Source organism: Ptychodera flava, chromosome 18, assembly GCF_041260155.1.
Source record: "Ptychodera flava strain L36383 chromosome 18, AS_Pfla_20210202, whole genome shotgun sequence".
Classification (NCBI taxonomy): Eukaryota; Metazoa; Hemichordata; class Enteropneusta; family Ptychoderidae; genus Ptychodera; species Ptychodera flava.
Genome location: NC_091945.1, coordinates 3,639,341 through 3,662,804, shown reverse-complemented (window position 1 = coordinate 3,662,804; position 23,464 = coordinate 3,639,341). Strand labels below are relative to the sequence as shown.

General features: G+C 38.8%; 3 protein-coding genes across 4 annotated transcripts in view; 2 read left to right on the top strand and 1 right to left on the bottom strand.

Moving 5' to 3' along the window:
* LOC139116693 (uncharacterized) overlaps positions 1–23,464 on the bottom strand; it is a 559,130-nt gene that overhangs the window by 437,005 nt on the left and 98,661 nt on the right. The gene's annotated exons all lie outside the window — the stretch shown is intronic.
* The window catches only part of LOC139116689 (macrophage mannose receptor 1-like), a 155,392-nt gene that overhangs the window by 66,325 nt on the left and 65,603 nt on the right, over positions 1–23,464 (top strand). The window lies entirely within an intron of this gene.
* The window catches only part of LOC139116694 (snaclec A3-like), a 60,942-nt gene continuing 54,816 nt past the window's right edge, over positions 17,339–23,464 (top strand). Inside the window, exons 1-2 of the mRNA XM_070679286.1 lie at positions 17,339–17,428; positions 20,698–20,743. Of these exons, the coding sequence (XP_070535387.1) occupies positions 17,414–17,428; positions 20,698–20,743 (61 nt within the window). The 5' untranslated portion in view covers positions 17,339–17,413. The remainder of the gene's footprint in view (positions 17,429–20,697; positions 20,744–23,464) is intronic.

The window sequence follows — 23,464 nt, the reverse complement described above, 5'->3', positions numbered from 1 at the left end:
CTGTTGTCATGGTAACGGCAGCAAAATTTGAGGGGTTTGCATAAGATTAAAAAATGTGATATTTCAGGAACTGAAAATGGCAGAGATAAAATTCAAACACTTATTCTTACTTATTTGGACACGTGCTATTCAATGATGACATAACCGATAAGGTCAAAGGTCAAGGTCACCTTGAAAATTGAAAGGAAAGTAGAAATTTCACTGTTTTTGACAAATATGACCAGTTATAGTTTCCGTTTATTTCAAAATTAATTGCCCTAGGAAGCTGTTAATTGGTCATCACATAGGGTATTATATTACTTTAAAGAAATTTAAGTTGGTTTACTTTTGTGGCATTGCATGATATTAAATTCAGTTACCATAGCATCTGATATGAAATTTTACACAAAACCCTTAAAATTAAAATATGTGATATCTCAGGAACTGAAAATGATAGAGAAAAAATTCAAACACTCTTTCTTACATATTTCGACACGTGCTATTCAATGGTCACATGACCGACAAGGTCAAAGGTCAAGGTCACCTTCAAAACTTCAGTTGAACGTAAGATTTTCGCATCTTGTAGAAAAACAACTGCCAATAGTCTCTGCTAACGGAAAAATATTCAACATTGAGGGCCAAAAAGTGGTCATTACATAGGATTTTATGTTATTTGTAACAAGTTGTGCTGCTTACTCTATGGAATTGATTTATTTATGAAATTTTGTTACCATAACGACAGATACCAACTTTGCCCAAAATCCTCAAAATAAGAAATGACCATATCGTTGCTATCAATTCACTGGAAAGTATTAAAAGTTTAGACATTTACATTCACATTTTCACTTCCTGGCTGTTTAGTGGTAAGTTGACATTTTTAGGGTTAAAGGTCAAGGTCATCCGAATCAGAGCAGAATATATTCTAAATGATGCCATCCACATTTATTTTCCTTAATACTGATTTCGCCTGTACCCTACTACTCTCTCTAAATTATATTCAGTGTTAATGTATATTTATATTGTTTTACTAATTCATTTATACTGAACAAAAAAAAAGATTGCGAGATTGAAAATTATTGAATTTGATTCAGTGACAAAAATAATATCATTACATGAATCACAAACATTGTTTCTTCTGCCTGTATATCCTGACATGCTGACGTGACACTTCCGGCATATGTACTACATCATCTCAATGCATCCTTGTATTTGAGATTGGGACACCCTTTTACAATTAGACGTGGCGCGTTTGTTGTCACGTGATGAAGGTTATAAAAACTCTAGGCTTCAAAGGTTTCGCCAGTCTGGTCAGTGTAAGCGGTGAAAGCAACAGAGCGTAAACCGTTCCTCTCGTTCACACGCTGCGCGCTCCCATACCTCTACTTGCTGCTAAAACTGTTAGTAGTTTACTGTACATATCGACCTGTAAACAGTTGATAAGGGTGGTTTCAGAAGTTTTTTCCGTTCTAGGAGGGTGTTGTTTGTGTCAAAGCACAGTAGTGATTGTTGGTTCTCGTCGTTAGTGAGGTGATAGTGTACAACGAATTGTTTTGTTACACGTGCTTTAACAAAGGCAGCTATTGAATCTCTCTCTCTCTCTCATTCGAGAAATGGCAGAAGAGAAACGCCTGGATGAAAAACCTGTAAACATGAGTCGGGTTAATAAAACCAAACCAATTAAAGACACGGGTGGTTTGGTGTGCATTATTCACTACCCTAAAAATAATTCGGACAAGAAAGTAAGGCCGCTGTCTCAATTCAGTTTCCAAAAAATTCAGGATACTTGTAGACTTAGACAGCAACAGGACAAATCAACGGATAGATTAGACCAAATTTGTTCTTCAGTGCCTGAATTCCTTTCTAATGTACATGGGTGTCACAGATGGTGCTACAATAATTTCACTAACATATATAGGTAGACTTCTTAAGCGTAAAAGTTCAGCAAGTAATGCGGACGATGTATGTGTTAAAAAAGGCGCAGAACATCAGAGCAGTCGTTAATATGTGTTTTATTCCCATCCGATAACAGTCTGTTTCGCGACAGGAATCGCATCACAAAACGTGGAATAAACATAAAACTCGTCAAATGTCAAACTAAAACAGCTGAAAATTCTATAAAGGTGGCAGTAGAGAAAAAGCAAGACGAGAAAATGATACGTAAAGTTGAAGGTATAAATTTGGTAGCCAGGGAAGCACATTACCATGAATCTTGTAGGAAAGCATATACACGTGATGATGATCGTAATGAATATACCAGTAATACCGGACCAAGTGAAAAACAAATCGCACACAAGGAAGCATTTGAATATATCTGTTGTTACGTTTTTGAAAACGTCATAAAAGGTTTGAATGTTGAACGAATATCAATGCTTAAAGAAAGATATATGTCGCATATTCTTGAAAATAATCCTGAGTTTTACAATCCAAACTATAAAACGTATAAATTGAAAGACAAACTGATTAAACATTTTGGAAATCAGCTAAATTTTTGGCAGCCAAACTATAGAAGTGAGCTTGTGTATTCCTCGGGATTGCAAAAAGGCCGAGCAGTTGAATCAGCTTTTGAAACAGCTGCATCGGATACCAGGCGTTTGGAAGAATCAGCATTGTTTTTGCGTAGAGTAATTCAAAATGCTTACAGAGAGTCAGAACAAATGCAATGGCCACGTTATCAACATTTTTACTTGGTGACACCATTCATCCACCAGTACATCTTCAAAATTTCTGCATATTTGATTACTGGAAAAAAACCTGAAGTTTCAACTGGTAAGCAGGAACGATTGGCTATGTCTTTTGGTCAAGATCTCTGTGCAGCTGTCACAAATGGACAGTGGACAATGCCAAAGCATCTATTGCTTGGCATGACCTTGAGACATCTAACAGGAAGTGCTGAAATTTTAACATTTATCAATCGTTTCGGTCATTGTTCATCATATTCTACCCTTCTTGAGTTGGAAACAGCAATGTGTAGGAGAATAGAGGAAACAAATCGTGTGATCCCCCTTCTGTTAAGACGGACTGTAACATTGTAACTCATCTATGTTGGGATAATTTGATATGCGGGAAGAAACGCCATCTGGGGCTGGCACAACACACACTGCACATGGAATCATTCTACAAGAAACATCAGTAAACGGTAACGGTACAAGTGAAACAGGAGGTGTATCTGAAAGTGTACCTAGAACAAAAAAAAGATCTATTACAGCACGACAAAATGAAATAGAACCTTGTTTTATGAAATCTAAGGCTGAACCTACACTAAAAATAACAACCACCGAAATAAAAAATAATGATGTGATAAGAAAGGCTCAAAACTGTGATATGTTATGGATATTTGCTAGGGCTTTGCTTAAGAATTCAAGACAAACATTGAAAGTACCTTCGTGGGCAGGCTGGTGTCTGTCACAGGGAATAATGCTGGTAGCGAACACATAACTACTATTGATTACATGCGTCCCATTTTCGCTCCAATAACAGAGAATGCAACCGTTCAAGAAGTTCTAAAAACATCACAAGATGCTTCTAGGGAAGTTGATCAACAGTACACCATAATGACGTTTGATTTGGCAGTTGCCAAAAAAGCATATGAACTAGTGTGGCAAAACCAAGATGCTTTCGGAGACTGTATTGTCAGGTTAGGTAGTTTTCATCTCGTATGCTCTTATATGGGTGCCCTTGGAAAGAGCATGAGGGGTAGTGGCTTTGAAGAAATTATTATTGAATCAGAAATATGTGCCAGTGGGTCAATCGAGAAGGTAATGACCGGAAAACATTACAACAGAGCTTTACGTGTCCATAAGCTTGTCCTTGAAGCATTGGAACGTCTATTGCTTCAGGTGTTTGAGTTGCAAAATGAGAATGCATTTGCTGATGAAACAAGTGAGACACTCCATCTCCTGGCCACAGATCAATGCAACGAAAATCTATCAAAAGCTCTCCATGATGACGGCTGCAATAAACTACTGTCTCTATATTATGAATTCAAGGAAAGGGTTCGTCGAGGATTTTTAGGCAAAACAGCTCAGTTTTGGCTAAATTATATGGACAATGTGGGCCTTATTTTATTATTTCAGAGAGCAACTAAAGAAAATGACTTTGATCTGCATTTGGCATCGCTTCAAAGGATGTGCACGCTGTTTTTCAGCTATGACCACCAGAACTATGCTAGGTATGCAACAGTGTACTTCCTGGCACTTCTGAATTGCCCGAGTCACATCCAGGAGCAGAAAAGCTTCTGAAGCAATATGGGTTCAGTGTAAATAGATCTGAAGTGCCAGCATCTAGAAATGCTGTTGACATTACAATCGAGCAAACAATCAATCGTCATGCCAAGTCACGCAGTGGCATAGTAGGTTTCAGCAGAAACCACTCGGCATACTACAGATGGTGCATGACTAGGCATGCTAGAAGTAGTTATCTCCAGGCAACTATGGAGATGGTTGACATTAACTGCCACGAATTTTCAACACACAAAGACTTGAGGTCATCACAGATTGTCAGAAGTGAAGATGATGTTCAAAGGGTTGTTCAGGCAATATCAAATTTTATCAACCCATTTGAAGTTGATAACAAAGAGGTACTGTATTGCCTTTCATCAGGGGTCCCTGCTCCAAGGGATATAGAACATGATCTGCTCCAGGCAAACAACCTGGGCAGAGCAGCCTATGAGTCATTTGTCAAGGAAAGAATTGTTGAAAAAACAACGAGCTTCCATGCACCAATTAAAAGACGTAATCTCAAAACATTTGCAAACCGTGCGAAATCAGTGAAAGTTACAGGACTGTCCAAAAAGTCCAAAGAAATAAAAGCTGAAAGAATGTTTTTGGTCAGCTGGTCCTTCTGGCGTTGGAGCATCAACTTAGTATGGAGAGAGTATTAAGTTTCTCACTGGGGCCTGTGCCATGGGCACTGGCTACTGCAGATGGCTCTCCAGTAAAGACTGACTAAGTCAAAGCTAATGCATGTTTTAGAGGGCGATTCAAACTCTACTACGAGACCAACAACAGGTACCATTAGTTACATTGTTGATGGTAATGCCCTCCTACAGGCACAAGTAGCTTTACCAAATACATTCGGAGAGCTTGCGGAAAATGTGTTTGATCAACTTCCTAAGGCACAGCGTGTTGACTTGTGACAGACTCCTACTTCCCTATGTCAATAAAAGGGATAGAAAGAGAAAGAAGGGGCAACTCACAGCCACATTTCATCAAAGGGGTTCTAACTAAAGTTCCTAGAGACTGGAAGTCATTTATGTCAAATGATCAAAACAAGAAATTTCTTATTGACTTTCTACTTGATCAATGGAAAAGCGACAAATTTGCACCAAAGCTTGTCGGTAGGAAAGTGATACTGGTATGTGAGAAGAGGTGTTTCACTTTGACAAGTATTGATGGTAAAGAAACACTATTAGCAGAAATGGTGAGTTGAACTCCACACAGGAAGAGGCAGACACAAGGATAATTCTCCACTGTCTGTCCATTGGAGAAAACTCACCAGAGACCTCTACAATAATTGTAAGGTCCCCAGACACAGATGTGTTCATACTTCTCCTGAACTTCACACATCACTTGAAGCAAAGTGTTCTGTTTGACACCGGAGTTGGCAACAAGCGGCGTCTTATAGACGTGCAAAGTGTGATCAGAGATACAGGCCCGAATATGTGTCAGATTCTCCCTGCATTGCATGCTTTCAGTGGTTGTGATACCACAAGTGCTTTGTCAGGAAAGGAAAATTGACTGTTCTGAAAATCCTAAACAACATCCGGGCTTTATGGATGTTTTTCAGAAAATAGGAAGGTCAGCAGAAATTGATGATCATGCTTTCAAAAGGCTTGAGCATTTTACTTGCCTTCTGTATGGAAACAGAGCCACAAGTGATATCAACGTGGTAAGGTATGAGAAATTTATGGAACGTTTTACAGCCAAAACAGGCGTATTGTCACCTACGATGGCATGGATATGAGTCTCTTACCACCATGCAGAGATTCATTGAGAATGCATATCAGAAGAGCAAATTACCAAGCGCTGATATGGTATCAGGCAGACAAGGCAGTCCCAAATATTCCCCCTCCAGAGGCACATGGCTGGGAAATCATTGATGGAAAACTTCAGTTTAAGTGGACAGAGGGTGATCTCATGCCCCGTATCTATGCCCCGAGAGCTTATTGAAGTAATAATGGACGAACCACAAGAAACTGTAGAAGAACAGGAAATTCCTGAATTTCAAAGCTTAACTGATTATATATACGAGCCAATGCATGATTAACAAACAGTGTTTTATTGATATGGATTTAGTATGGAGATGTTCCCTGAATTATTCCACGCAAAAACAAAAGTAAACCTACTAAAATTTTTTAAAACTAATATTATACCCTGTGTGATGACCAATTTACAGCTTCCTAGAATCCTAGGGCAATTAATTTTGAAATAAACAAAAACTAGAACCGGTCATATTTGCAAAAAACATTTAAATTCCTATTTTCCTTTAAATTTCAAGGTGACCTTGACCTTTGACTTTGTCGGTCATATGACCATTGAATAACACGTGTCTAAATATGTAAGAAAGAGTGATTGAATTTTTTCTCTATCATTTTCAGTTCCTGAGATATCACATATTTAATTTTAAGGGTTTTGTGTAAAATTTCATATCAGATGCTATGGTAACTGAATTTAATATCATGCAATGCCACAAAAGTAAACCAACTTAAATTTCTTTAAAGTAATATAATACCCTATGTGATGACCAATTAACAGCTTCCTAGGGCAATTAATTTTGAAATAAACGGAAACTATAACTGGTCATATTTGTCAAAAACAGTGAAATTTCTACTTTCCTTTCAATTTTCAAGGTGACCTTGACCTTTGACCTTGTCAGTCATGTCACCATTGAATAGCAGTGTCCAAATAAGTAAGAATAAGTGTTTGAATTTTATCTCTATCATTTTAAGTTCCTGAAATATCACATTTTTAATCTTATGCAAACCCCTCAAATTTTGCTGCCGTTACCATGACAACAGCTTCCCACAGCCACACGCATATTCGATATGACTGCAGACAACGTGATTCCGACAGCTGGATAGATAAGCTTTCAGAAAATATCGGTCTGCAAAAATCCCTAGAGGGGGGGGAGGGTTTTGGTTCCTGGCCCATGGACTAGTATATCAGGTGCCACGTTAAAGGCAAAGAGGTTGGGGTACAGCAGTAATTACAAGATCCAATTTGAAGTTCACCCCAAATAGACTCGGGTCTACAGATCGTTTGAGGTCATTGACGGCAACATGCTAATTTTACCTACTGTGATTCGTCTTGTCGTTGTCTATCGGCCACCAAAGGGGACTAAAAATGACTTCATCGATGACTTTGCTAGTTTTTGGAGAATGTTATCAACACACATGGAAGGCTGATTATTGTCGGCAATTTCAATATCCATGTTGACAATCCGGCTAATACCGATACTGCAAGGTTCACCGACTTCCTTGATTCTAACACAGCGCGTGATTGGGCCAACGCACAGTACGGGTCATACTTTGGATTTGATCATCACCAGGACAGCCGACCCATGTGTTACCAACATCGAAACTGACTGACTCCTACCATCTGATCATGCTTCCCTCCTTTTCTCCACTGCATTTACAAGACCGCGACCTTTGAAATTCGCTCGGGCTTCAAGAAAGCTTGCAAACATCAACATAACTGTACTTCAAGAGAAAATCGCCTCCTCATTGCAATCAGCATTTTCTGAGACTTTCTATTCTCCAACAGTCCTCGTGAATGCTTACAATAGTAACTTAACATCCATCATTGATGAAGTTGCACCAGTCGTTCATAAGGAGTTTGTTGATAAAGCTCGTGCTCCATGGTTTACGGTGGAATTGATTCACTTCGCCAAAATCTTCGCAGATTGGAGAGGCAATGGAGGAAATCAGGACTTGTTGCTCATCAGCTGATTTTTAAATCGGCTAGAAGTGTGTATACCACCAAATTGCGTGACTCCATGCGTCTTACTACCGTCATCGTATTGAAGGAGCTGACACCAAGGGACTTTTTCGCATCACTGATAATATGACCTGTACGAAAGGCGCGACTTCTTCGATTAAGCCAGATATGGACTCAGCTACACTTCCTGATATCTTTACAGACTTTTTCCATACTAAAGTTGTTAAAATTCGACAGAATTTGTCCTTTGTCCAACCGTCAGACTCTGTATTAGATGTAAGTTCAGTATGGATTCTTTTGATTCGGTGTCAGTTGCTGTGTTCATAAACTCATAAGGCTATACCCGCAAAATCCTCTATGCAAGATCCCATATCCACTGTACTGATAAAACAGTGTGTGAATCAAGTTGCTCCCATTATACTAGAATAATTAATTCTTTATTTGAGACAGGCGAATTTCCGGAGTCATGTAAGTCTGCAATTATCCGACCACTACTTAAGAAACCAGGTCTTGATAGAAATGTCCTGAAAAATTACAGGCCAGTTTCGAATTTAACATGTATTTCCAAGCTTGTTGAAAAAGCAGCATTACTTCATATTAATTCGTATTTATGTAATAACAACCTACACGTTAAATGGCAGTCTACCTACGAGAGGGTCACAGTACAGGAACTGCTCTTATTAGAGCACTGAATGATGCTTTGTGTGCCTTTGATCGGCAGTGCGAAGTAATTTTAATACTCTTGGATCTTTCTGCAGCGTTGTAGGTTTAGAATCAATGGTACTGTGATAGAATGGATTCGTTCATATTTTAGGGGTAGTGTGACGTAGTGTAATGTGATTATTATTCATGAGCTGTCATTACCATTCATGAGGGCACGTATATCTCTCTTGGCCCACGTGTACTCAAGCCAGTCTCCAGCTTACCATCACTCTATGTACGTAGCTTAGAGCTTAGTGTAATAAAGTAGCATCTTAGATTATATAGTACTCGCTGTTTCCAGTCGTCTTTACATCCCTTCATCATTGGAATACCAGCCTTGCCGGCCCCGACACGCTACCACATAACCGTCAATACCAACGTAACCTCGGTTATATCACAGGTAGGAAAACAAGTGTATGTGTCGGATCTATGGTGTCAAAAGCTCAACCGCTTGACTGTTTGGTCCCCCAGGGCTCTGTACTTGGTCCTGTACTTTTCAGTCAGTACACCGCCCAACTTGAAGACATCATAGATAAGCATGGCTTACAGTCTCTGTTTTACGCTGACGACTCCCGGTTATACATAACTTGTTCACGCAATACTGCTCCCATTTCTAAAATTGAGAACTGTATTGATGAGATCCGGCTGTGGATGCATGACAACATGTTGGCACTTAATGATGGTGAAGACGGAGGTGATAAGATTTTCTCCAAGTTTGGTGATGAGAGTCAACGTGCTTGTGATGTAAACGTAGGGGAGTCAGCATTCATACATCAACCGAAGTTCGGGATCTTGGTATTATATTAGATTCATCTGCAACTATGTGAGCCCTGTGGCAAGTTTATGTAAATCAGCTTCATTCGCCTTATGGAAAATTGGTAAGATTCGCAACCTACTTGACCAGAGTTCTACGGAAAAATTGGTATATGCTTTTATTACTTCTAGTCTTGACTACTGTAATAGTCTACTTTTTGTCTTTCAAAGTATCAGATTAAGAAATGACAACTTACTCAAAACTCTGTCGCACGTCTTGTTTCTAAAGCTAAGAAATCAATTCATATACAACCAGTATTGCATTACCTGCATTGGCTTCCACTTAACAAGCGCACAGAGTACAAACATTTATGTTTAACATACAAGATTCTGCATGATACGACCCCGTTATATTTGAAAGAACTTTTAAGTGTCCGTGCTACAGGTCGAACCCTTAGATCAACCACGAATGATTCATTCAGTTTGTATCAAAGTTTTACGGTGATAGAGCTTTTGCCATTGTGCACCACGGCTGTGGAATAGGCTTCATTGAATCTTCTTAGTTTGACAATTTTTAACGTTTTTAAGTCTGGACTTAAAACACATTTATTTTTAGAAGGTTTTTAATGCTATTTTTAGAGTTTTTTAGATTGTAGCAACATTTTATCAACTCACTGTACTGTACAGCGCCTTAAGATGTCTTTTGTACATGGAAGGCGTTATTAAGAAATAAATATTACTATTATCATTATTATTATTAATATTATTATTATTAAGACAATCGGATGAATGGCGAGTCACGGACACATGACTCTTTGTGTTCCAGAACTCTTGAAGGGTCATAGAGGGCGACCTTTCATGGTGATTGTTGAGCAATCAATTTACTAAATATACAGACAAACACAGACACACAAACGTCAAAAAGACACGTAGGTTGCCCATGTATTGTGTCAGCTTTCGCAGGTAAGCCGAAAAGCAGCTGTGCCCAATACTGTGAAATTACTTCGCAAACAACCACATCAATATTGTAAGAAGTGGATTTTCAGTCTTGTAGATTGAGTCTGTTTCTGACAATTTCTCTAGTAAAACAAACAAATTTTGATGTATAGTTTTTTTCCACATATGATCTTACTGTAAAGTTTGATAGCGCGCATCGCTAAGACACTATCATCGTTTGTAATATGTGAACAAGTAATAAAACATACAGTGATATGAAAGAAATATCACTGTTGACAAAAAATAATCACTATGTGATCATGTAATTTATGCCCGCAATCTTATGAAATGGTCTTTCGCGCCATTTTGATATACATGGGAATAACTCTATGAGGTAATCACGATGGTATTCAGACGGAAACGTTTGCGAGAAAATCCGCGATTTATAATTCTATTTTTCATTTGTAGACCGTATTTTGTCTAGTACCAAGTGCAACACGACTTGCCGTAGTGTACCTTACAGCTTGATGTACCTTACAGCTTGTTTACTCTCAGATGAACCTGGACGCGAGCCCTTCATTTGCGGGGTCGTGTACAGCGTAATCCTAACCTGCATGTTCAAGATCGTCTCATGTGGTCACATTCAAAGTAGGGATTGTGGACTATAAACAACTATATTGGATTGTTTTAGTATTTACATGGTCGCTGTCACTCAATTATGGATGTTTCGGATTAAAAAAGCCTCATGTACTCTCGTGAGATTTTTGAGATGATGATTTCTGACATCTTATAATCAAAAATTCGTTTACTCACAATGGGGAAAAGTGAAATAGTTCTTCAAAGCCCACGAACAAACAACAAGAACAAATAAACAAAGTCATGATGTCATCATTATTACAGAGGCCCTTTCTCATTTTCACTATTATGCAAAATGTGTAATACTTTATTTTTATATATGCTTGAAGAACACACAATCTTTGGAAAGACAAACAATGTTTAGTCAAACTTTTAGGAACAGCCAATTTCACCTTGTTCTGGATTACTAACTAGCAAAGGCGCTATAAATGACCACGCAAATGAACATATCGTACCAAGGCTATGACGGCATGAAATTGCCATGCATTCAACCAATCAGACGCTTTCAGTCACTTTCTACCAATCACTGTGGACTGGAATCTTCCCCAAATCGTTTCTCTTTTGGTTTTCTATAGCTTCGTTACTCGTTGCAGTTTCTACTTTATTACTGTCGATGGCAATGTTGCAAATCTTGTGAGTTCATTGTAAATTAAATGCACGGTTGTTGTTGCTTCTTTGTGAAATCGGACTTAGCACCACCACAGGCTCCCTTAGGAGTAATCTTAGCCTGTACGAGATCATTTCATGAGAGCTTTAAAGATAGTCAAGAATACAGGCATTTTTTCGGAATCTCAGATTATTTTGTAGGGAAACATTTTTCAAAATTTGCATCTTAATCTCCATAATGTCTGACCTTTTTGTTTTGCAGGTAGGTTATTAATCAACACTTAACTAACTTTCAGGAACCACAGACATCGGTCAGGTATTCTCAACATGTTAATATCAGTGTGAAACATTTTGCAAGTTGACAAATGGTTAGTGAAGTCAAGATATAGAAATCTGTGTGGATGTTTTCGATTTATCCAAGTGTATAGGGATCTAGGATTCAGGAATGGTTGCCAATGAATTTCCACGGTATCAAAGAGTTTACAATTAAAAATGTTACCAAAACCCTTAACTCATAGTATATTAATAAAAACTTAACAGACAGTAGAGAAGGGCCCTAAAATTTATTATTTGATTGTATCATCATTTGAGTAAGGTCAGAGAAAATATCTGGTTTGCCAAATAAGCAGTCGAACGTGTACATTCCTGCATATTTTACCAGTCGGTGACGAAACTGGCAGAAAAAGCTAAGCAGATCGTCGCCGTTTAGTAAGATTGTGGGTGCATTTCATATGTTTCGATTGACAAGTTACTGTCGGATGCGCCTCAGGAACAGCTATTCGGACTCGCAAAATTTTACAATTCTCTTAAAGCTCTCGGTGTAAGAAAACTTTTTCACAGTCTCAGTTTTTCGAAAACCCAAAATTTTATTTTTCTCTATAGGGTTAACACAGGGATGACGGCCATTTTGAATTTCATGGTAAATCTTGGGTAATTTGCTTCTCTAGTACCAAAGTTTGCATGGTGACCGGACCGTCCGATTTTTCTTGATTTTAAAGACAATTGTTGAAATATTCCCTGAGAAAAGTTTGAGCAAAAGTTTAAGTCTTTCACTTTCGAGGCGCATACTAGTACCTTAACGCATTGTTTCTATGACGATTGAAATGCAGGAATGCACAGTGTCCACATTTTTCGTGTATTTTTTTTATACATCCAAAGTCTAGATGCTTTGGAAACCATTAAAAATGCCAAAGCGGTTTCAAGGTCCCTGGGCCCGGCACAAAACTATACCAGATATGAACTGTAAATGCTCACGTGTTTCATTATATATTGAAGTTATGTGTAAATTTGAAACTTTGCCACATGTTTGCAACTTCATTGAAATTATTATGATCAACATAATGAACAATAATCACCGCCGATTATTCTAAAAGGTCATGAAGTATACAAATATGTAATTAGCTGAAATAAAAATATTAAAGTAATTTTACTGCTCTTATTGTATCACCACTTTATCTAGCAAGTGTAATTACCGTTGGCCAAGTCCTTCAAGCCATATATGCCGAGCTGTGAAAGCTCATTAGATATGCAAATTATAAATAAGCTGACATGAAAATGTGAAAATGACTTTCGATATTGTTTTCATCTAGTACCTGGTATAATCATCAATTTACATAGCATGTTTTGCCAACTTTGATCAAGTAAATCCCGGTATATATCCCTAATAAGCAAAGTTAATTAAATATGTAAATAGGAAGTGGTTTTAGTAAAAATGCTTAGTGATTGTCAGTAATGTTGTATCATGGTATCTGCAATATGTTAGCAAATTTTGTCAACTTTGGTCAAGTCAATTCAGACATATATCTCTAATTAGGAAAGTTCATTAAATATGCAAATTAGGAATTGGCTGAAGAGAAAATGCTTGATGACTTTCAATAATATTGAATTATAGAGTCTTTAATATACATAGTAAGTTTCATCAATTTTGATCAAGTCCATTAAGATAAATATACCTAATTATGAAAATTCATTTAATATTAAAATTAGGTTTTGGCTGAAGTAAAAATGTCTTTTGACTTTCAATAATGTTATATCACAGTATCTTTGATGTATATAATAAGTTTCAACAACTACAATCAAGTTAATTAAGATTTATATCCCTAATTGGGAAAGTTCATTAAATATGCAAATTCGGAATTGGCTGAAGTAAAAATGTTTAATGACTTTCAAAAATGTTGTATCATAGTGGCTTCAATACATGTAGCAAGTTTTATCAACTTTGGTCCAGTCATTTCAAATATATATCCTAATTAACAAAGTTCATGAAATATGCAAATTAGGAATTGGCTGAAATTAAAACGCTTAATGACTTTCAATAATGTTAAATCATAGTATCTTTAATATACATACCAAGTTTGGTTAATTTTGATCAAGTCAAATCAGACATATATCCCTAGTTAGGAAAGTTCATTAAATATGCAAATTAGCATTTATCTTTCATGTCACCCTTAATGGTTCCCACTGCTGATATATCTTGGTGTGATCAACATTTGTAGCAAATCTCATCAAATTTTGTGTAGTTGTTTTTAATATGTATCCATATTTTCTAAAATCATTAATTATGCAAATGAGCAAAAAGTATGCAAGCCAGACCCACCAAAAACTAATCAGTTCTTGCCATTTGCTAACTGAATATATGTACCAGATTTGATTCTGATCTGATAAGCCGTTTTTGAGAAAATGGACCAACAGACAGACAGACAGACAGACAGACACACAGACACACAGACGGACAGACAGACAGACAGACAGACATCGCTGCGACATATGCCCACGTGTGTAAACACGTGAGCAAAAAATGATTTACGTGTATGTAACCTATAACTGGATCGTTGGCATAGGGATATGTTCCAATGCGTTAAGAAACCTTTGCGACACTTTTTCTCTTTCTGGCCTTTGTGTCGTGAGTTGGTTCGTACAGGGCTTTACACAGTGAGTATATCTTAACAGGAAAGTGGTAGCCGGCCTGAGTAATACTACACTGCTTAGAGGCCCCGTAAGGGTTTCTGACTTAATAATACCTGCTGGGGTTAACGCCGGGGGTTAACGGCCCAACCCAGGCCAATAAAAAACGGGAGTCGTGTATTACAGCTCTCTGCCATTAGGCTTATATTCTTTAATGGTTAAATACAGCATTCAACAGGAACTACGGCAACAGCTTACTGGAACTAAAGCAACAGCTTACTGCTAAACTCAGGTGCAGCCAACGAACAATGCACTTTTAAAGGGGTCCTTACTATGATAAGATATATTGTACATGACAGGTAATGTGAACTGACTAATTTTAAGTCGAGAGGGTAATTAATTAGCTGTTCATAATTTGCCCTCCAACTGAAAATTTTTCGACTTACCCTGCGCACTCAAACTTCATTTTTATCCCGCTCCCCACATATTTCTGCCTGTTTCCCCTCCCCACTGTGAATGTTTGGAGCTCCCCCGCCCTGTGGAGAAAATAACTTGCTGATTTCCCCTGCCCTGGAAATAATTCCCCTGAAAATTTTGTCATTTCATTTCCCCTGCAGACATGAAGCTAACCCTACCCTGTGATGAAAAAAAAACTGTCGATTTTCCCCACCCTGAGAAAAAAATTCCCTGAAAATTAACATTCCCATGCAGACACATACTGCGCAGTGGCCTTGTATTTGGTTTCCATCTCGCAGTACATAGAGTGAGATGTGGGGTCAATCGATAGGCTAAGTAGTCTGGGTAACCTTTTAAAGGTATAAGTACTTGCACTGTGTCCCCATCCCCGGAAACACCATGGCTGAAATTCCCCTCTCCTCGTTTTTCGCCAATCCCTGTCCCCGAGACAATCAACCAATATCTGCCCTGCCGACAAAAATACTAAAATTTGTTCCCCTGCCACCTAAAAATATGTCCCCTGCCCTAGCAAAATTAAAATTTCCCCTGCCCTCAAAAATTGCTTCTGCAATAGTTTTTTCGATGAATAGCTCGTTGGCTGCACCTGTAAACTCTCTGCTCTCTAAACTCTCTGCTTACTTTACTCAGGATCGTACGTAGCTCCACCAAGCAGGGAATGAATGTCTGGAATGCCAAGTATGCCCACTGGAACTAAACGACAGCAATGGAGTACTGGAACGAACCGTCTTTCTGTTAAGACAGTCCAACAAGGTAGAGCAGCAACACCAGAGTTTAGGGTGATACTCTGGGAACAGGAACGAGCAGCATACAGCCATCAACCAAGTCCTTAACTGGACTTACCCCTGCGCTCTCTCAGCAGGAATCTGGTCTCAGTGGGGTTGGCTGTCGGCACACTGGCCGCTGGATCAATGCTGAAGCCCCTCGAGGCTAAGTCAGACAGCTGCTCAGGATATCTGCAAGCCTTGTCGCCGAGACGTCTGAGATTTCTCGTACACATACAGCAACTCCCTTCGATCAGCAACTACTTTCTATCTGCTTACAAACTCTAAGTCAAGAACTTAGAGTTCTATGCTACTTCTGCTGGGTATAACAGCATCCTTCCCCTGTGCGCGGAGTAGCGCCCGATGCTAACTTAACAAAGTCACACAAAACACTAGCTTAAGTATGACTTCTCTGCCAATCAGAAGCTATTTTGTACACGAACAAAGCCTTAAGCCAATGACATACAATATTTTGCTCATTATGATTGCCTAATCTGTATATTAATATCCTTAATATCATCTTGATACTAATACTGCCACGTTGGCAAAAACAACTGTCAGAAGAAGTGATGAATTACTACACACTCTAAGACAAAGAGACGCATTGGAATGCAGTCCAGTCATGTCATCGGATATGTCTACTGACCTCTTAAGTGCATGTACCAAGGACAGTACTCTACTCGATACAATAATTAAACGTAAACACAACAATTAAAAGGCACTTAACAAATTAAGAAACTATTACAAAGACGTTTACACATCCAGAAACGTCACACCTTTAACGTGCAACTGAATGCTGGCAATGACTTCAAGACATCCCTCAAATTTGCCAAGAAGCCGACTGGCCGTAATACGCCATCCAATTTCAGTGAACTAGTAGTCGTATTCCTTTTCTTTATTTTAATTTCATTAGTCGCAATTTATGCTCGAATTAATAAAAAATCTTGACCTGTGGTCTATGGTTTGGGCTAGTTAATAGTCACAGTATAATCGCCAGCATATTTGTTACATCTGTATCTACAGCAGTACATACTAGTACCTGGCAAAGTTTTAGCTTCACTCCACCTTTTAGCGTTCGCTTCTGCAAACATTTCTTGGACATAATTCTGCAAAAGAAAATTAGCCAATTTAATGCAAAAGGGCGGTATAAATTTGGAGCGATGTCGTCGCGTAATTTTACGTTCCCTAAACTTTTTTGCAAAATCATAGGAAATGTACAGCTATTAAACCGCTGAGATCCTTCTACGCATAGGCCCAACGCTACCGTCAGCCGAGCGCGTAATTTCATGAAATCGTCTCGAATTAGCGAGATGTATCCTACACCGACCCCTAATTTCATCATACAAGTACCAAATCTGAAAAAGATAAAGCAAGATCCCGTTTTATGATGACCAGTTGCATCTAAATATAAATGATTCTACAGTTCCTGTAGCAAATATTCTCACATCATCTTAAAAGAGGCACTCCCACTTGGTAACATTTTTAAAACACATTTTTTAATGCCGACGGTCGATATTTGACGTGGCGACTGCGCGCGGATCGCGAGATATCGATAAAAGCATGTCATTTTCGCATTCTCGAAGTTTTACGATCGTTTCTGATTATGACCCGAAATCCCCCAAAGGTTTGTTGTTGTGCTGATTGACGATATTTTAGGGAGTCCATAATAAGTTCGAACGACGCAATTAATTTACCTCCCACTGCAAAGACTTTATATACAGCATAATGGCTTCACTTCAGGTAAGTTATTTTTTAAACTTCTCCTTAGTTTTTGTAGTTTTCATTTTTCTCAGTCAGTTCTATATTTTTAACCAATACCACATAGATATCAGTTTTACCAGTAAAATATTAGCCGCCTCTGATGAATACATTTTGTCGTCTGCCACACATGTACAGTTACGCGTGCTTCGATACATAGCTATGTACAAACGCACATAACTGTGGTGGTCACCTATGCAAATTCTTGTGGGATCAGCAAACTTTGTTTTTCGTTTTTTCTCCGAGTCAATATGACTCGGCTTTCTCCAACGGGGCATGACGATCACCGTAGCGAGTGGTACTGTGGCGTACAGCAGCGTCAGCGTAGACTCGTACTCCATAGCTTAGTTGACAATGGCCCCAGTGCCGAACGTTCGATGTTCGGAAGCTGAATTTACGTGGGCCACCGGATTTCAAACTTTTATGTTTTTGAGGATATGTTTTGTCGATATCTCGTGATCCGTGCACAGTCGCCACGTCAAATGTGACAATTTAAAAATTAAAAAATGTGACACTCTTAAGAAATGTTGCCAAGTGGGAGTGCCACTTTAACTTTCCAACACGTGACGCTATGAAACTATAGAAGGATATGATAGTGGTTTTGAGATATGTAAATGAGGAACGTATCGCAGTCGATGTAGATAATTTCCATTCGAGTTTAGATATTGAACTAAGGTGATACCCTAATTTCAATACCACTAAGTATCGTGTATGTTGACATTGCTTTCAAATCGACAGGTTGTCTCCCATCTGTTTTGCAAGGAAGATTCACCGTGTCTTTTGGAGAAGAGAGTTCATGACATTACTATTGTATATCAGCTCATTTGTGTGGAATAATAACAGTTTATATCCTGTTTATATCCTGTTTATATCCTGTTATTTCTAGAATCACTGACGATCTTCCGTTCAAAACAGTTAAAAATAACGTCTGCTCGATCAATTACAGTTTCAGTCCCTTCAATTCCGAGAATATTGCCGGGCGATCTTCCTGTTATGGCAGTGGAGGTTTCATCAATTTGAACCAAACTACAGACTCAATATATATCTCCTGTTGAAAGGGGCAACAAACTTACTATAATAGGAATTGCCGCTGCGTTGGGAGCTAGAATTTCAGACTTTTAACAAATGTTCTCCACGAAGAATATTCTCACCAGTTAAGCTATTCCATCAAACGGATTTGGTGTTACGAACTGAGTCTGCGCAACTTTCATTTTTTTTACAAACAATGTATTGCATACTCGATATCCGGATGCATCATGTCGACATAGCTAAGACATCCTGCAGTCGATCGTGCCAAGCACCATTCAGTCCCCGACCAATTATCACATCTTAATTATTCCAAGTAGGATCGTACTCTGCTAATCCAAAACCCTTTGATCTATACCGCAGTTGCCTGTGCACAGCTCAAGTAATGTCATGAACACTTTCTTATTTCACCCATTGATGTAAGTAAGAGCCTGGAAAATATAGTTTAGAGACCCTCCATTTCCTCTTTTAAAATCTGTTATAAAGTTAGAATGGAGAAAGTGCGTTGAGTGGAATTCCCGGAAACATCGAAAATGGGAAATGGAACATGGAACATGGAAAATCATCGTAATATGGGAACACATTCGCTATACCCAACTTACAGACCGCAAATAGCGATCTCAACTCCCAGTAGCTCAGAGTACGTGTGAGGCGCGCGGGCGTATAAGGTGCTCACATGCACCAGTCAACAGGGGCGGCCGCCATCTTTGACTGTCTCAGGGATGGACCATTTGATATCTACGGAGGGTTGGAAAATTGACGAGCAGGCATTATTTTTCTTGTGGATTTATTTTTACATGGTCAAATATCTGTCTGTCTTTGTCTCTGTCTCTGTCTATCTCTGTCTCTCTCTCTCCCTCTGGACTTCGGAGAACTCGTCACCACTAGAACTACAACCAAATAATATCTAGTTCAGTCAGCTCAGTTGTATGGTCTGATAAAAGGAAATTTTGTTGATAAACACAATCATAGTCATTTGAGTGTTCATCCCTTACTGACGGTATGAAAAGATAAGAACCGTGCCTTACTTCAGAGGGCACGTGCGGAAGATACCCACGGTGCAATTTGATTAAAATCAGCTGTTTGCGGTCGGTGTTTCCGCCTTCCTCGATTCGATGTGGTCTGCCTTGCTCTAAACAACGCCTACCCCCCGGCTGAAGTAACAGAACCCGGCCCGAAAACGAACCCGTCTCCCAACACTACACTCGTACATACTCGATCACCGACCATCTTGCGCGATTCTTACCAGAATACAGTGTAGTCGTATGCGTCCACACACAAATTGTACTCGGGACTGAACTACGTATAACCACTAGCACATTGAAACTTAGAGAAAATTCTATTTAACTGATTATATGTAGCTAGTTAGATAAACGCTATTACAGTAAACCATAGACAGAATTTAGAAAGAGAGTATTAAAACAGTGAGCGCGTTTGTCGCAGGGCCGGTCCTTTCTTCATTTTAAGGTGGCGGTAAAGGATAGAGCGTCACTTATAAACTTCAATAAAACTATTAAAATATACAAGTAGTCAACATTCTCTGTGGAATAAAATAAAATATACATTTGGGGTCAAGGCATTGCAGAGTTATAGCCTGTTGAAACTTCTGAAAAAGTGACCAAATAAGAGAAGTTGGGGAATCCTAAGTGTATTAACTATAGTTGAGGTCCCTAGCTTTTAAAAAATGTTTGAAAAGGGAAAGTCATTTTTTGCTGTTTTTCAGCCTGAGGAAAGTTTGACACGGCAGTGCTTGAATTCAAATGCGTGACTGCTATTTTAAATGCATTTTTAGATTCTTTGAGTGTCAAAGAGGTGTCAAAAGTGAGATTAACCAAAAAGACTGCTCTGTGACTTCAAAAGAGGGGTGCAAATATGGCTTGTTTTCAACATTTTTGACAGAATAACAGTTTTCCTACATAATTTTATGCCAATTTAATCCAACCTTTGAAATGAGATATGGACATGGAATTTTTACAGCCTATTAACAAGGTTACAGACAAGATGACTATGGCACAATTTTCCTGTATTTGAAGTACCTTTTGAAAAATCACATTGTGAAATTTTCCATTTTCCACGTTCCATTTTCCATTTTCATTGTTTCCGGGAATTCCACTCAACGCAGGAAGTGGTGTCATCGAAACTTGAAATAGATCTGGCAATTATTAAAATCATCTGAACATTTTAATCATCATATATGATGTTTCTTCCCACTCTTTCACTGATAGTCAACGATGGAAACCGCATCGAAGACCATCACTGTTCTTTTGATTGGTAAGTGTACAACAAATACTTTTACTATTACTCAGAGCCCCAACATAGCCATAGCTACAAAATTTAGGTGTTTAAAGCCCTAGTATTTGTAACTTTTAACATTTTTTTCATATTTTTGATTAAAATGACATCCTCAGTATGTGAAAGAAGACCGTAATTAATACTGAATCGCATGGTTTGCATGCCCAGCCAGCCTCACAAGTGTACGATTTACAGTAAAATGAGTGAAAAATGACTCTTGTCCGGACAGAAGTCAGGCTTTGTTGACACACGAAACGAAACGTAATCACACCACCGCGCATGCTCAACCACATCTACGCATGTTTTACTACATGGTGTCCATAGAAACCTACGCTTCGAAAAGGTCTGGTCCACCAAAACTGGAGACTCAGCTAAAAACGCGCGAAAGTTGGGCGAATAACCCGAAAGATATAAATATGTAAGTGTTTACAGATTGTTCCGACTATAATGAGCCGTGCAAACAAACGTCTTGAACAGCTAAACTAACGATGGAGGCAGTCGATTGTAGGCTTTATGCACTGCATTGTACATTTTGACGACGGTACGGAGATCACTTGAGTTGGGTGCTGAATGAATTGAGACAGAAAAACATATATAAATAAAAATTCAATACTTCACCATCGTTATCATTGAACTATTCGTTTCTTCCATTATGGAGTATAATGAAAATTTCGCTGAATATAAATGACGGGACAGATTCTGTTCGTCTACTCCAAACGAAGTCCAGTGTACGGCACCGGGCTACGCTGCAGGCAACACAGAGCCTACATAAACAAAAAGGCTTCCAGCTACACAAATTTCCTTTCCCCAACTTTAACGCTTTGAAACGAAAGATTTCATTGGCGAATGATCTTGCCTGTATGCGGATAATGATCTTTGAACCTTAGCCACGATCTGGTCATTTGGTTTTACAATTGTGCATTGTCTGCCTGATTTAGAGGCGATCCAAACGGGCGCAGTGCAGTGAAAAGTGTAATTTGCATGGCCTTGCTTTTACTCCCGGAAAAACCTCTCCAACAAGCAATGATGTCAACTTTCAAACCACAATAGAGCTGAACTACGGGTTTCCTGCAATCTTTCTGGCAGTCCTGAGCTTCGTGCACGCGGGATATCGGAATGTGGGCGGCGGCGGGAGAGTTGTGGAGAAGTGCGCCAACCTCCAACTCGCTGCATGGACATGACATTAACGAAATCGAAATCCAAAGTTAGTTAGCTACGTCCATGTTACACTAAGGGAGGTTTTCCATCAAATAAAGCATGAGTGGCCACAAATTTTGCACAGATAGCGTTGCACTAGCCTTGAAGAAAGGTGCATGGAACGTGGGCAGTTTCGCTCGGAGCTCGCTGTCTTTAGGCAATGTATGGTATATTGAGCCGAACACAATTTACTTCCGGGTTCACAAAATACTGCGGATTCTGTTTACGGAGTCCTCAAATATAACTATTTGGGATGACACATAGCCTTCGAGGCATATATGTTTGTGATGCTGAGAATAACATATGTTCAAAAATAACAGATTTTCATAGTTGACGGTTTTGTGCGACGAAACAGACTTCTTAAGCCTGCGTCAAGGAGGTAGCTCGCTTGTACCGTGAAGGTAAAAAGAAATGCTTGTATCTCCATGCTATGTATGTAATCCTGTGGTCGGATGTTGTTTCTTTTTTACAAACTATGTACATCATGAAGTTAATAAATTGAATTTTGATGTTACATTCCATGTGATTCTACACGTTCCACAATTACGCTAAGACAAAAAAGGAAAATATCAATAAAAATGGCTTCACAAAGACTGAAATACTACGTGATACTCGATGAAGTATTAAGTTTATGAAATGAAATTAAAATTGACAACACGAATGTTTGTCTCGGGTAGTACTACTGGAACAATTTCACAGACTATTTTTTGTTTTGTTCAATGATGAAATTACTGTTTCCTTCCACTTTTTCTATGGTTTCCATGATGACAGATGAAGTTCCATCTTATGAATAAATGTGATTGTGATGTGATGTTCAAATGACAGGATTGCCTTGTCGATCTTTGTATTCCCCATATTCTCTCATTTCTGCTTCTCGCCTGGTTTACTTTCCTGTGATACATGGCCGATGTAATGATTGGAAAATATTTAAAAATGTAGGCTGGCGAAAGAGTGTATTGACAGTTTATTCAAATCATCAAAGTTGCAATCCTACTTAAAATAAAGAAGGCCATAATGGTTAAATTTTCTCTTGATAACTTTGACTTGGTCACCTTCTATGAATTTGAGTTTTCAATTACTGCCCATGTCAACGATCGTGTTTCCCTCTGAACAGTTCCGTTCACCGTGATATCACCCGCACGTTTGTACCTCGATCACGCGACAGTGACGCTGTGTGGCTTTGCAGCTTAGTTTTCATGGTACTATCATAAAACGGCCACAACGTTTGACCATACCACACATTGTTGGGATTATCATACGGAAACAAGACTGCAAAACTAAGACTTATGAATCTTCAATGGAATTGAGGACAGATCTTGATCGAGCATGCTGGTTGAGCTCGGCAGTTGCACAAGCGTAGTACGGTACGGATCTAGCTCCATGGGTACCGCCGATCGTACGCACACCAAAACCTATCCCTAAAATTGTTTCACGAACAACCTCGCCTTTTTTAATCAGACACAGTTAGAAATAAGGAGATGCTTAGAAAAGAGAAAAAACATA